Source organism: Rousettus aegyptiacus, unplaced genomic scaffold (assembly GCF_014176215.1).
Source record: "Rousettus aegyptiacus isolate mRouAeg1 unplaced genomic scaffold, mRouAeg1.p scaffold_m13_p_12, whole genome shotgun sequence".
NCBI lineage: Eukaryota > Metazoa > Chordata > Mammalia > Chiroptera > Pteropodidae > Rousettus > Rousettus aegyptiacus.
This window is the reverse complement of record NW_023416287.1, coordinates 94,166,330-94,181,288: the sequence shown is the minus strand read 5'-3', so window position 1 is coordinate 94,181,288 and position 14,959 is coordinate 94,166,330. Positions and strand designations below refer to the sequence as shown.

Genomic DNA, 14,959 nt, shown 5'->3' with positions numbered 1-14,959 from the left:
AGGCGCCTGGTGCAGAGAGCGAAGCGTCCCAGCCCCCCCTCCCCCCTCCAGCCCTCTGCACTCCAGCGGGACAAGGGTCAGCGAGACCCCGCCAGGAACAAAGCTGCCGCCTGTGGCCTGGGCTTCCCGCCCGAGCCCCACGCGCCTGGCCGCAGCCCTGCTCCCCGAGGCGGAGGCGGCTGCGTGGCCCCGCGGTGCCCTGGAGCCCCAGCAGGGGGGACAGGCTGGACCGCTCGTCCCTCGCCTGCTGGGCTGGTGGTCTCACTGAGCACGGTTAGAAGAAGGTTGGAAATATTGTTTTGTTCTAAGTCACAAGCTACCACTGAGCAGATGTGTTTTCTTATGTGGTGACTAATTAAATGTCACGATGGAAGGGGTCACACCCTGACGGGGATGGTGGGGGCAGCAGTGAATTGCTTAGGACACTCCTGTGGGAATCTTTAGATTCTGGGGAGGGGGGGAGTGCATTTAGTTTGATAATTAATCCTAATATTTGCTTTCAATATTTAGTACAGCTAGAGTATTTTATCATCATTTAAAACAGATCAGTAGTCTTAATGTAGGAAAACTACGGTGTATAACACCTTCCTGGTTCATGTGTCATGGGTCAAAAGCAGAGCTGTGCACAAAAAGGTCAGAGTGATTCAGAACTCAGAAGCCGCCCCTCTGTGCGACACCCTTTCCGGACGGAATCGTGGCGTGTTGGGAAGGGCCAGCCTCTGTCACTGTGACGTTCTGGCCTAGTCGGGCCGTGTTTCTACGTGCCACGGGGTGGGAACAGTGTCAGAGCCTTGCCAAGTGCCTGCATCACCCTCCAGGGCACTGGCTGCAGAGACCTCGCCTCACCTGCCAAGGGCACACAGTGCCCTGGCCTGCCCACCACTTCCCACCCTTCTCAAACAGTCCATTCCAGAACTTTCCACCAAGACGAAGGGCCTGGCGCCCCACGGGGAGTGGGGGCGGGGGCGGGTGCCGCAGCCGTCGCAGCCGCTTGGCGAGGTGAGGTGGGTTCTCCAGGACGAGCCCACCGTGGGCCCACTGGCTGCCCTGCAGGCGGCACGCGGTCGCGGGCGGCACTGGGCGGCAGCTCCGCGGGGAGGGACGAGCCGGGAGCACAGCGTTTGCTTACGGGTGCGGATGGTGCCGGTGGCAGCTTTGCCACTCAGGGGATAAGTGGGAATGTAAATGATAGCATGTTCTGGCAACTGCCCGGCAGTTAGCGATTCACGGTGTTTAAAACCAGCGTGTCTGAAACGCTGAGCTGGTGGGTGTAGGTTTGCGGGGCGGTCGGATGGGCAGCGGAAGCTCCCGCGCTCCGGCCTCTCTCTCGGGGTTGGAGAAGGCCCAGGGCCCAGCGTTTTCTCTGCTCTGGACCCAGCATTCAGACAGGACACTAGTGAGGAGTGGACCCTACAAAACACACTCAGGAATGGGTCACAAGCCACGGCCCTGGAGACCGGATGCGGCGCGCCCTGGAGGAGCGTCCCTGACGCGCGCCCCGCGGATCGCGGGGCGGGGGCGCCGCGCTGGCCGCAGTGCGGGCCTGGTACGCGCGCGAGAGCCCCCGACCGGTGTCGCCGGCTCCTGTTTTCAGTGCTCGTGAACCCCTTTCACCCGCGTCATGTTCTTCCTTCTGTCTCCCTGGGGCTTGGATCACCGACGTGACGCCCCCTGACTCGGGTGTGACGCCGCACGACCCACGCCGTCCGCGGCCGTGCCGATCCGTTTCCGCTCGGGTCTCCGTGTCTCTCCTCGGAGAAGAGCCTGGCCTGGGGTCGCCTGGAAGGCCGTGGTTTCCGAGGGTTCGGGGAGTTCCCTGTGGTCTCTCTGGTATTGATTTCTAGTTCGATCTCAGGAATCACGAATGGGACACACTCCTTGTGACTTCAGCTGTGAAAAATCTTTTGAGGTTTGTTAGGTGGCCCAGGAAACGGCCCATCTTGGCTTCGAGCAGCGGGCACTTGAAAAGAATGCGTTCCCAGCTGTTGGCTGTTCTAGAAGGATCTGCCAGGTCGTGCTGGTCCACGGCCCCACTGAGCCCCGGGCGGCCGGCGTCCCTGACAGTCACCTGGGTCTGCCTCTCCTTGCGGCCCCTTCGGGGGTTTGCCGCGGTTCCGGCTGCCTCAGTTTTGCGCCCCACAGTCTGCACACCCAGTGAGGCTGCCGTGGCGGGTTGGGTGTTCTGTCCCTGTCATGGCCCTCTGTCCCGCGCTGCACCTTCGCCTGGAGGCACTTTATCAGGAGCGCGTCTGATTCTTCCTCGTGACGTCCACATGCTCTGTCTTCCTGCCCTTCCGCCGTCAGCTTGCCTGTGTCCTGGTGTTTGACACGTGGGGCTCCTCCTTACAGCTGGGGGGGGGGGGCGCCCCCCTGACCCAGGGCCCGAGCCCGCACCTCAGCGTTCCGGCAAACCGGGCACGTGCTCCTCCGATGGCGTCTTCCAGACCACTTCACAGTGGTGTCTGTCTGTCTCTCTCTCCCACTAGGTTCCCGGTTCGGTCCCTCTGGGACGGACTTTCTCTAGCCTCGTAAAGACTTCTTATAACACATGACTTGATCGTGGCCTTCCCTGGGGTCACACTGCAGATCGCAGGGGCGGCGCAGCGGCACCTGGACAGCCCCGGGGTCCGGGTGCCGCCTGGCGCGCGCCCTCACTGTCCCCCTGGCCTTTTGCAGAGGAGGCGGAGCACGGCCTGGCGGCGGGCTCGCTGTCGCGGCGGCGGCGGGCGCTGGCGCTGCGCGAGGACGCGCCGCGGCGGCGCGCGCACCTGCACATCGGCCTGCCGCGCGACTTCCGCCCGGTGTCGTCCATCATCGACGTGGACATCGTGCCCGAGACGCAGCGGCGCGTGCGGCTGTTCCGCCACGGCTGCCGGCGGCCGCTGGGCTTCTACATCCGCGACGGCACGAGCGTGCGCGTGGCGCCGCAGGGGCTGCAGAAGGTGCCCGGCATCTTCATCTCGCGCATGGTGCCCGGCGGCCTGGCCGAGAGCACTGGGCTGCTGGCCGTGGACGACGAGGTGCTGGAGGTGAACGGCATCGAGGTGGCGGGCAAGACGCTGGACCAGGTCACGGACATGATGATCGCTAACAGCCACAACCTCATCGTCACGGTCAAGCCGGCCAACCAGCGCAACAACGTGGTGCGTGCCGGCCGCGCGGCGGGCGGGCCCGGCCGCAGCGCGGACAGCCCGGCCGGCCGCCTGAGCCTGCCGGCCGCGCCCGCGCTGCCCAGCCTGCACCCCGACGACATGGAGAGCGACGACGAGGCGGATGTCGTGCTCGAGGGCGTCCTGGAGCCACGGCCGGGCCCCCGGCCGCCGCCCGGCGGCGCCGCGCGCGTCAACGGCGCGGGCCCGGCTGGGGCGCGCGGCGCGGGGCGCGAGGGCGGCGGCGGCGCGCGGCGGCTGCTCAGCTCGCTGCGCGCGGACCCGCGCCACAGCCTGGAGCTGCCCCCCGGCGGCGTGGAGGAGCACGGGCCGGCCGTCACCCTGTAGCCCCTCGCGCGCCCCCCGCGGCCCTGCGCCGTGCGGGCCCCCGACAGCGCGGACGCTGCTTTCCAGGAAGGACCCCACGCGCCCGTCCCACGGCCCTTGTCAACTGGCAGAGCGGATCTGACCACGGGCACAAAAGACTTCACTTCTAAGTTTTAAAAACACCTTTAAACGAAGCTTTAAAATTACCTTTTAAAAAGAGTCACGTTTTTAACACACTCCGTGCGCCCAGCACCCGCCTTGGGACGGGCACAGACCCTGCCATGGGAGAGACGCTGGGACGCGTGGGCCAAGGTCAGAGGCACCCGAACCTGTAACGGGTGTGACTCTAGGAGGCAGGTTCCCAATTTTCGCATTGTTTATAGTCGTATTTCAAACAGCCAACTGGGCATTGAACTCCCAGTCGTCGCTGAGAAAGGTGAGCTTTGCTGACGGGGTGGTGCCAGAGGGGACACTGAGCGTCCTGCGGGCCTTCGTGGGGTTGGCAGCAGGAAGTGGCCTCTGCCCCATCGGAAGGAAAAGCTCAGCGACACCATGTGTGACCAAAAGGTGACATTTACTCAGATAAAACGCCGTCTTCGGGGCTCCTCTGACTCAGGCTGCCCTTGGAACGGTTCGGCCCTGGACGGACAAGCCTGCCACGCGCCTCCGGACCGGCCTGTGAGAACGCGCCCCATCCCCCCAGCCCGCCCCCCACCCCCGAAATTGGACGTATAAGGTCTGTTATATTCGTTTTTAAATAACAAGTCGCACAGATTAAATTCATTGTCACTTACCGTTGATCTTCTAGCAATATTTACATGTTTAGTAATTTCAAATGTTTATTCATGTTTATACCAATTTTATATGAAGAGTATTTTCTGTTTGATTTTAATGTTGAAAAGAAAATATTACACTTATATTTTGAGAACTAAACTGACCAAATAAAGCTTCCGTATAAATACAGGTAAAAATATTTTTCTAGGTGGCCTTTCTATGCAGCAGCTGCTCCTGTGGCCCTGCGCCCCCTGCTGGTCACTGGCAGAACTGTCCTGACCTCGTGGACGTCAGGCCCATAGTAGAAGGAAAACTGTACCTGGGTGCTTTCTCTTTCCTGAATCTGTTAAGTGAAAAGCAAACTGTTTTCCTTTTGTGCAGAAACTATTTATTGCTCAGAAATAGTTTTTATTGACTAGTTGAGGTTTCCTGCCCCAGTGTTTGACATGGCTATTTAGATGCCAGGCTGCCCGTTTAGTTCCTGAGCCCAGGGAAGACCAAAGACGCTGGCTGCCAGTCCGTGAGCTCCAGGACTGTCCGAGCGTCTCGCTAGGCGCTGCAGCAGTTGGAAGAAGTTTTTACTACTGCAAGTATTATAGAACCAAAATTCTCACGCTAACTTACTGTCACAAAGGAAGTGTCCATTACTAAGTTATTGCTGGTTAAGGAGTATTTTGTTGAATAACTGGGTCTGTTACCAAGAAGGAAAGTTGTATTTCTTACCATGTTTTAAGGTGTTAAGCAAATGTGAATAATTTTTTTAAAGAAAAAAAGGCTTGCTCTGAGGTTCGTGTGCTATTGTTCATAATCTTAGGAGTTATGAACTGCTTGGAACACCTGCTTGAGTGTATTTTTCTACCCAGGGCTATACTTCTGCTATTTTTTCTTAAAAATGTTATATTACATGTTAAAAGTTTTCTTGGTTTTATATATCAAAAATAAAGACATTTTCTCTGCTTTTGATGATATTTTTCATTTATGTTCTGATTAACGGAGACAATGTCAGTGCCGATGATGGCTCACGTGTGGGATGCTAGCCCTATGTACCAAGACCCTTTCAGGTATCTTTTTCTTTTTTTTTTTTTTCACTTAATCCTGACACAGTCTCCATGAAGCAAGCAGTATAATCTCCATTTCACAGGTGAGAAGATGGACCCAACCCCAACCAGGTTGTAGGTCATTTCAAATCACTACATTACAGTCACACGTGAGAGGAGAGAGTTGTGTCAGGCCCAGAACCTCCTTCAGAAAACGCTCTTCTGAATACTTGCTGTACAGCTCCCCCTAAGTAAACTCTGGTGTGCGGAATCCCCACTTACACTTTATCGTCCTGACGATGCTAAGTGTGTCCTGCGTAGCATCGTTCAGTAAACTACAAACGTTACGGAGACAGCAGGGAGCAATGATAACTCCTGGAAGAGTGTGACGGGAGCTTTGGCAGCATTTGTCACCTGCTGAGTCCTCTCGATGACACCAAGCCACAGGTGCCCTTGTCCAGTGTCCAGTTGGGGAGACAAGTAGGTGGACATTCATCCTCAGAGTCCGATGAGCTGGCGGGTGGTCAGATACCAACGCCGGCACACGCTCTAACTGAACTCATGTGCCGCAGTCAGATGCAGGCGCTGGACCGTGTGCAAGGCGCACAACACTGGCTGCTGGCAGGTGGCCACACTTCCAACCCCAGAGCAGGCAGTGATGCTCAGAGGGGCCAGCCCTCTGGCTGCTGCTGTGGCTGTCCCCTAATCAGTGAGGTCATGTCATATCTTACAAAGGGATCACAGGAAGTGGGGTCTTATGGCAAGTTGCAAAGGCATTTGAAAAATGCTGTTTAAAAATCCAACTTATCTAAAATTTGAGGTAAGTTTTCCAACAGAAGGCCATTAAGTTACTTTGACGTCTCCATCAAATATTTTTTAAAAACTATGATGCAAGTATGAACCAAATGTGGAAGAAATGTCCCTTTTTAATTCTTGCATGAAAAAAATAGCCCCAAGGATTGATGACAGGTCATTTTGTGGGCAAAAAATGCCTCCATTGCAGGAGCTCGTACCCTGAAGTTTTGTAGCAGCACTGAAAATTAATGTCACAACAGTCTGAATATGCAGCTTGAAATTAGGGCTGACATAGTTGCTAGGTCCCAAATGCCAGTTCTCCAGGAACGAGCCTGCTCCAACTTGCCGGCTTCCCACGCTGAGCTGTCTTCTAGGAAGGGAGCGGCTCTCTGCACTCAGGGCGCCCCCACTTCACGTAGGCCAGAGGGCACGCTCATCTCCCCGGGGACCCCAGGCCATGGGTTCTGTGAGAACCAGCCAGTGTTCAGCCACCCCGGAGCTGCGGCTCAGAAACTCAGGATCCACCTTGAGCATCTTTGTCCCCAAGAAGTTCCCAGCCGCTGTGGAAGCCGCTGGTCCAGGCACTACACTCAGAGCCTCTGGCTCATCCCCTTGAACTACTGCCGGGGGAGTTCCAAGCCGTGCCTCTGAGCTTGGACTCAGTGGCCTGGGTTCCGGGCAGTGGGCACGTAGGGCTTCCCTCTAGTCTGGTAGGTGCTGGTGTTGAGGCCGTGACCGCAGTGACCGCGGAGGTTCTCAGTGTGCAGGCGCTGTTCTGCGACCCGTGGCTTGAGCCCTGCACACCCTGACACTGACCTCCTCAGCGTCTTACCCCCGAGGCAGCCCAAGTCCACGTACAAATGGATTTTCCCTCTTATCTTTCCTCACTTATCTTGTTTTCTTCCACTTTTTCTTCATAAAAGAGAACTTGCGGGCACTGAGAACTTTTCATTACTGAACCAGTTTCCAAGGAAAGGCATTCATTGCTCTTATATTAATGAAAAGCAAACAGAATGACTCAGGCTGGTCTCCCAGCCCAGGAAACAGGTGCGTTTTCCCCACTCCAGAGCTTTGGAAGTAAACACATTTGGTGGCCTGAGCGCTCTTGTGCTAGGACAAGCCCCTTCGTAACACATTTCAACTGATGCGTTAAGCAGGACCGCGGCGCCCCTGGCCCTGATGGCGACGCTCTGTCTTGCTGCTCCAGACGAAGCCGCAGCGCTGTGGGCACCGCATCTGAAGCCCGCCTGCAGGTGAGAGGCTCAGAACCCAGGCGGCTTCCACGGAGCTGTCCGCAAGGCCCTGGGGAGCAGCAGGTCATTCCTGGTGTCACCAGGCTGCCGTCTGGTTTTATGTGTTTTGTCCCCTCTGCCAGCAAAGCCCTTAATTCAGAGGTTGTTATGTTCTCTTTGTCCAGAGTTCAGCCATTCACCGCTCAGTGAGTGTGAGCACACACACGTTTCCATGACCTTACGCTTTAAAAACATCACCACAGATGAGGACAACAAGTGGTGTGTCACTGCTGATAACAGCTGTGAACACAAACAACCGGAAGGAGGATATTATAAATCTTTACCATTACTTTTTAAATGAGGAAGGAAAGACAGACCGATATTTCCAGGGCTGCACGGTAATTTTCGGAGCCATGGGTCACCCGAGCCCTGACCCCCCGCACTCCGCCCGCCCCGGCCGTGTGCTCCGGTGAGGCAGCAGCGTCCACCCGGCCCGAGTGGCTCCACGGCACGAGCGCGAGGGCCGGTCCCGTGAGGGCCCCTCGAGCGGCCCTCCGCGAACGCCGAGGGGGCCCCCCCGCCGTGGGACAGGGGCGCACTCGGTCACGGCGCCCGAGCCTGGGCGTCCCAGGGACGGGGGGGGGGCAGGACGCTGGTGCCCCCGCCGGCGACCAGCTTGCCGCCCGCGCCTCCCGCGCGCACCCGCCCCGCCCCCCGGAGTGGCTGTCGCCCGATGTTCCTGGCCGAGCACTGGAGCTTCCTGGGGTGCGGTCCGCGGACGAGAACCAAGCGCCCTCCTGAAGCCGCCGCTCGGGCCGCTGACCTGCCCCCGGCCGCTCGCTCCCCGGCCGCGCCCCCCCTCAGACGCGCGTCCCGGGGGACCTCAGCGGGGGTGTCATCCGCTGCTTCGGGAGCAGGAAGGGCTTCGCCACAGTGGGGGGCCCAGTGCGGATGAAACACCGTCCGCAGGGCTTGCGGCGTGGGGCAGGGAGCCGCCGGGCGGCGCGCACGCGCCGTGCACACGCGCCGTGCGAAGCCGTCTCCCAGCCCTGCACTGGTACCACCTGAACGTTCTTGGGCTCTACACTTAGATTCAGGCGCTAATTAAGATCAAAGAACATGAAGGCATTAAACAAGCCAGCAGATGGCAATGCAGGCTCGGGGTCCCCAGTGCCCCGCTAATCCCAGTTTAGGATGCCCACCAAGCAGAATAAGGCGTGAGGAGAGACCAGCTTTGCCCGCACAGGTGGAAGGTGAGGCCAGGCCATCGCGGCCGAGCGGGCGCGCGGGTGCTGCTGCTCGCCCAGCCCCACCCCTGCAAGGAGCCGAAGGGCGAGCCCAGGGAGGTCGGGTTCTGACCCAGCCGGCGCGCGCAGGGGCCCAGGCAGACAGGTGCACGGCTGTCGCTCCCCGGACTGGCTGCTCCTGGGCTCCCCCTGCCGACACTAGGTTGTCAGGACGCGGGAGGGAGGGAAAGAGGCGGGAGGGCGGCGGGGACGGACAGACGGACTGCACGAGTGAACGAGTGAACGGCGCCCTCCACTGTCACGCCCCTAGCACAGCACCTGCACACTGCAAAGGCGTTTGGAACACGTGCACTTCACGTGAGGAAGCACCTCTGCCGCCGGCTCCGGGACTCCTTTCAGGTTTTGCTAATGGCGTTAGTGGGGACAGCAAAAACAGCAAGTTCGCCATCTCGTTAATGGTTGCTTCTATTAAGCAACTTCTAGGAACTTAAAAACATGAGCATTCCACGTGAAAATAGTTTTGCTATACAAATTACTAAATTAATAACCAATGCTTTTTTCATTAATTAAAAACTTTTTCTAAAAATTCTATTCATAAATTAATTGCACAATGTTAGTTAATCCCGAACTAAGATTGCTTTATTACAACCCAAAGCTTTAGACGTGAGTCGAAGTCCTAACTCGTGCTGATGAGTTTGTGGGCACATTAGACACGGTGTTTGGGTTCCGCCCTGAACATTGCTGGGATTCATGCACTACGATATAGTCATATATTTAAATCAGCGAGATACTTGGATTTCTAACTAACTATCCAATTATTCAGATCCCAACTGAATTTGCAACAGAAGAAAATAATCTGTTCATCTGTTTACTGTCTTCTCATCTCAGGTGATGATTTTATAATTAGCACTTGGCAAGGAATATCAAATGTTAGAATTAAAATTTTTAGGGCGGTTCATGCTTTGAGTCTATAGCAATGTAACACCAGCTCACATGTGAGAACTAGTGAAATATGAAAACAAAAAAGTTCGAGGGCCTGAAGTGACCAGAACACAGACCAGGTCACCCGTGGGGCTCCCGGTGACGAGGCTCCGAGTCGTTTGAGCACTTCGGGTCCACATTAATGGCACATGCATGTGGTTCCATGTATGTGACACAGTAATGAAGGCCATGTGTGTCCAAGGTTATCGACAGACAGACTTCAGAGAGGTCACAGCTTCAGACCAGTGCAGAAAAGCGAGCGTCACAGTGAGGCCATTCGCACGCACTTCAGGCTTCCAGTGCATATAAAAGTTACGTCTGTGCTACTCTGGAGTCACTTAAGTGTGCATTAAGCATTCTGTCTTAAACAACAATGTACATACCTCGATTTACAAAGCTGGCTATGGTTGGAGCCTCAGCCAGTCGTCTTCTTTCTGTTGGTGGAGGGTCTGCCTCGATGTTGATGGCAACGCCGCACCTACAGCGCACAGCAGGGTGGGGTCGCGTGCGGTCGGAGCGACTCGTTCTGGTCTCACCCATTAGTTTTAGATTTTTTAGATTTGTGGTGACTCTGCACATCTTGTAAATTAAAACCACTGAAATGAGGCAAGCACAGTGAACTTGAGGTGTGTAATCCCTCAGAATGGAAAATTCAATTGCACTCAAGCTGATACAGACCCACGAGGAATGTCTATGGCTAAAGCAGTTCATCTTGTTTAACTGGGTCTCGAGCTGCCCTTTGTGTTTTCATTAGCATCTTTCTACGACTGGACATGTCATCTAATTCGATACAAGCTTGGATAGGCAGACAAACATAGACAGCATATCCCCAGGGAAATTTGGTCCAAAGATGCTTTACTGCTTTAGCAAGAAAGGTCAGTAGTATTACCTATACGGTGAACTTTTTATAAAATAATTTTGCTGATAATCTTGTATGCACTGAAATCGTGTTTTATTTTTAATGAGGAATGGGGTATTTACATGCTCTCACAGTACCTTCCCACAGAGTTATTAATTACAGGGGAAAAGAGTAATTTCACTGAGAAGCCAGGCAGACAGCATCTTAATCAAGTGATCGAAGTGAACATCAGTAACGGGACAAATCAAAATTATGCACCACCGGACTGGGTGCCACAAACAGTATTTCAGTGGTGAGAAACCCTATTAGAAGAATGTAACATCACCATATGTGGGGAGCAGCTTCCTTTGTAAAACAAATGAATATTAAATTTTAAGTCAAAGGGAATTAACCATCTGGCATTGCCTTCCTGGTGGTGCCCTCTCCTCATGGGCAGAGCGGCCTGGCATCGAGGTGCATAGACAGCTGCAAGGAAAGATGTTCTTTCGAGACCTTCGCGCTCATCTCAGGACTGAGGTAGACTTGAGATAAGAAAGCGACAGGACTGCTATGGTCACCCTCAAAAACATACCGTGCTCTCCGCTCCTTGGATCTGCCTGTCTAGCCCTTTTTTCACACTTTGTAGAGCAGTGGGAGGGCAAGGTACAGACGCCAACTGATCTCTCATGCAGGTCGCTGCAAGGACACAGCTTGCGGAGCAACTTTCCAGAAGTGGCACACACACATTCTCTATTTCCAGCGCATGGGAAATAAACTGCATGGTTACACAAGACGCAATCACCTCTTCCCCGCCAGTCTGTAAGTGGGAAAACAGGCCTAGAGAGATGGGAGCCGAGCATGGGTTCTCAGACGCGGGAGAATGAGGTTAAACAGTTCATATTCAGAACTTCTTATGTGTTGAGAAATTAGTTTGAAGGTATTGTTTAAATTATACCAAGTCCCTCACATATTATGGGTATTTTGATCCTAGAAACAAGATTTGTTTCATTTGGACAACAGTGTGCAGTTCTCAACATATTTAAGGATGTATTTCTAAGTGGGACTCAAATAGATCAGAACTTGTAGGTACGGTAACGTCCCCAGACAATCTAACTTTATTACCGAATAGGTCTCACACTGAATTTACCAAGTTTATCATTTTAGTTTTTAAATACTGAACTGATACCATGTTTAAGATTTCTGTAGCAACACATCTATTTTTAGCATCTCAGTTTTTACCTTTACACATCAAATCCACGAATATAGAATTGTATGTAGAAGCCAAAAAATTGACAATGTCAATAGCTAGAATCTGTCTAGGAAATTTCACAGTACTGTGTTATATGTGCATTCTGCTTCTAAACCTGTGACATGACAGATGAAGATGGTCACTACCCCACCTGAGAATAAAACAAAGTCAACAAGAACCAGATGGTGACCAGGAAACAGGGACGCGAGAACCGCTGTCGTGGCAACGTGCAGCTCCCGCACGAGGTCACTGATCCGCTAGTTAAAGTTTTTAGTGGAGCACCCACAGGCCTGCGCTAGCACTGGGCCGCGTGACCAGAGAAGGCGGGCGAACCGCTGCCTAGGACATCCCCGGGGCATTCCATCATTTACTGGTGCACACATCCACTCAAGTTATCTGAAAGCACTTGTAAAACCTGGACACAATTAGTTTTTAAAAATAACCAAAAGTTACGTTCCCTGCAAAATGCATGATTTCTTTAAAACAATCTGTGGTGAATTTCCCACTGTTTTCAGAAGTCACCTTCCACAAGACAACAAACTCTGGATGAATCTCCTTAGGAGGACACTTTCCTTGTAACGAGAAGACTTTTAATTCTAAATCTGCCTGAAAACTCTCTCCAGCATTTGTGGAAAAATTCTCAGGAAAAACTGCTAAAGCCTTATTATTTATTATTTATTGCTATTAGTATGTGATTTTCTCCAGTTTACTTTTAGGTAAATGGTAAATTAATATTATATTAAACTTTCATACTGTAGATTATAAATGATAAGAAACTAATTTCTGAAAAAATATATTTATTCATGACAACCAATTCTGAATTTATACTTGAAAGTATGACCATACAATGTTAGTTCATTCATAGTCAACATGTCTTTGTGGCTGCTGAAGTTCAGTTTACAATTTAAATATTAATATATTTTAAATTGGAAAAGCATCCCTTCTAAAAAGGACTTTGCATATAATTTTTTTTTTTTTTGGTTTAAAAATAATCATGTTGCTCATGATTTTGTGAGTGGGTTAAAGAAAAGTGGTTTAAGGAGCACCTTCCTAAAAACTTAGCTTCTATTTAACAGAATTGTATATTTTTTCCTCTCAAAACATGAGGCTAGGTCAGTTGTACGTGTGACTAGCATTAGTATTTGTTTTCAACCTGACAACATGATGGATTCACAGACCCCTATTAGACAGAACAAACTTTTGTTTTAATCTGTTTTATAAGGTCGCCCTTCTAGATAGCGGACCCCAAATGCACATACAATTTAGGCTGTTTTCATGTGTTATCACCATTGGTCTTTGAGGCCGATAATGCAGGTAAATTCTCACTGTAGCTGTATACTGTGAAAAATCGGGTAATATAACAAAGACTTCGACTTTGACTGGCGTTTACACTTTTTACTGAGATGATTCATGGATCACAAATCAACGCACTCCTGAGTTTAGAGGCTAAAAGTAAGTTCTGGGTCTGCTGTTAGTACAATGTTCTAACAGCAATCACTGAATATGGAGGAGTTTCCTGTGTAACATCTTTATTGCTAAAATTATTTTAAAACTTGTTATTTTTAAAGACTAAGTAATAATTAGAACAAATTATCGAAAATTAGAAAAATTCTAAAGCTGAGATTTAATAACCACACAAAAGAAACCTAAAGTCTAGAAGCCTAAGTTAGCAAGTATGCTACAAAGTAAAGCTTTGTATTAAGGAATGTGTTGTGTTTAGGTATTTTTTCTTACCACCTCTGAAAAGGAAACTGGTTTGAGAACATTAAAATTATAATAACCGATAAGAGAATAAAATTCGGCTTAAGTTTCAAAGCTGAGATAAGATTTCTGGCAATACCTTGTAAATGGAATTTTTATTCCTTAGTTGACGTAAGTTCGGCAAGGATTCCATTTAGTGACATGGGAAGACAGCACGGTCTCTAAATAGCAAAATTGTGCATTTGTTTTGTCATTGTTCTAACTCAACCAAAACATCCCTCCTTCAACTCTTCATTAATGAAACGTCACTGAGCTCACCGCACAAAGCACTTGGAATGGTACCTGGCACACGGGAGTCATCGTCATCGCGAAGGGCGGTCCAGGACGCTGTGCATCTTGATCCTCAGGAGCCGCATACACGTCTAACAGCAGAGTCAGCACGGCACCACCATGAAGTGTCATGTCACCTCCGGGACTACACTGACCTTCGAGAAGGGCGGCCAACTCGTCCCTCTGCCGCAGGGTGGCAGTGAGGAAAATGGGGCTAACACTCCCTGTGACAGTGCAGAGAGCACAGTCGGCACTAAATGACATTATTATCACTATCATTATGAAAGTATTTAGCCTATTTACCAGCAACAGTAAACAGCTGATAAATGTTTATTTACTAGGAAAGCCTGCTTAAAAACTAATGTAAAAGCTAGGTTAGAGTTTAGGGGATCGATTTTTTTCTTAGGGTTATTTGGTGCTTTGTTTAGAAACTCTTAAGAAGTACAGAACTGCGTAATAACCATCAGCTTGAAAGCTGTTGGAAAGGGTGGCGGAGGTGGCCGCCCTCCGGGCACACGGAGTGGGCAGGCTGGGCTGTGGGGCCCCCTCAATGTGGGGCGGTGGGACGAGGCTCAGGCGCAGCTCGAATGTCGAGGGCCCCCCAGGCCCCTGCGAGGGGGACGGAGTGAGGACGTGTGCCCGGAGCCACGGAGGCGTGCAGCAGTCTCACATGAGCGACGTCTGGTATCCACATGGCCCGCCAGTCCCTGGAAGAGCCCGAGAGCCGTCCGTGCCCAGAATCCCGACCTGGGCCCATGGACCGGTGGCATGGCAGCTGGGCAGTGCGTCCTTGTGGTCGCGTGGCGGCATGTGGATGAGGGTCTTCGGCCCCCTCATGGCTTTCTGGGACCAGCCTGGCTCCTCACTGGCTAAGTTCCATCTGATCCGTGGGTGGCGGTGAAGGCGGAGGAGCGGACCTGAGGGGCGCCCCGGCCACCGGAGGTGAAGACCCTGACTGCACCTGTCCACACTGACGCCGTCTGTGACATCTCACTTCATGCTTAGGCCACCTCACCTGCAACTATGACCAATGCCACCAGGGCGTCCGGCCTGTCCTTTCACACGGCCATCTTTGCTTCTGCCTGCCTTGCCCCAGGCCGGCCCTGATCCATGCATGCTTTCATCACGGTGACATTTACCAGTTTTGCCTGTGGCCCATATCACCGAGGAGACTGAAGGTGTGCAGTCCCCACAGCTCTGTGAGTCACACTGCTGTTTGCACTCGGCCCGGGAGGCCAGCTGTGTCTCTGCGAGCACCCCGGCCCTCCGCCCTTCCTACCTCACCTGCCCGCAGCCTTT

At 52.6% G+C, this 14,959-nt stretch overlaps 1 protein-coding gene across 1 annotated transcript in view; it reads left to right on the top strand.

Moving 5' to 3' along the window:
• PARD6G (par-6 family cell polarity regulator gamma) overlaps positions 1–5,213 on the top strand; it is a 39,705-nt gene extending 34,492 nt beyond the window's left edge. Inside the window, exon 3 of the mRNA XM_016126531.2 lies at positions 2,677–5,213. Coding sequence (XP_015982017.2) covers positions 2,677–3,497 — 821 coding nt within the window. The 3' untranslated portion in view covers positions 3,498–5,213. The remainder of the gene's footprint in view (positions 1–2,676) is intronic.
• The last annotated feature ends 9,746 nt before the right edge of the window (positions 5,214–14,959 follow it).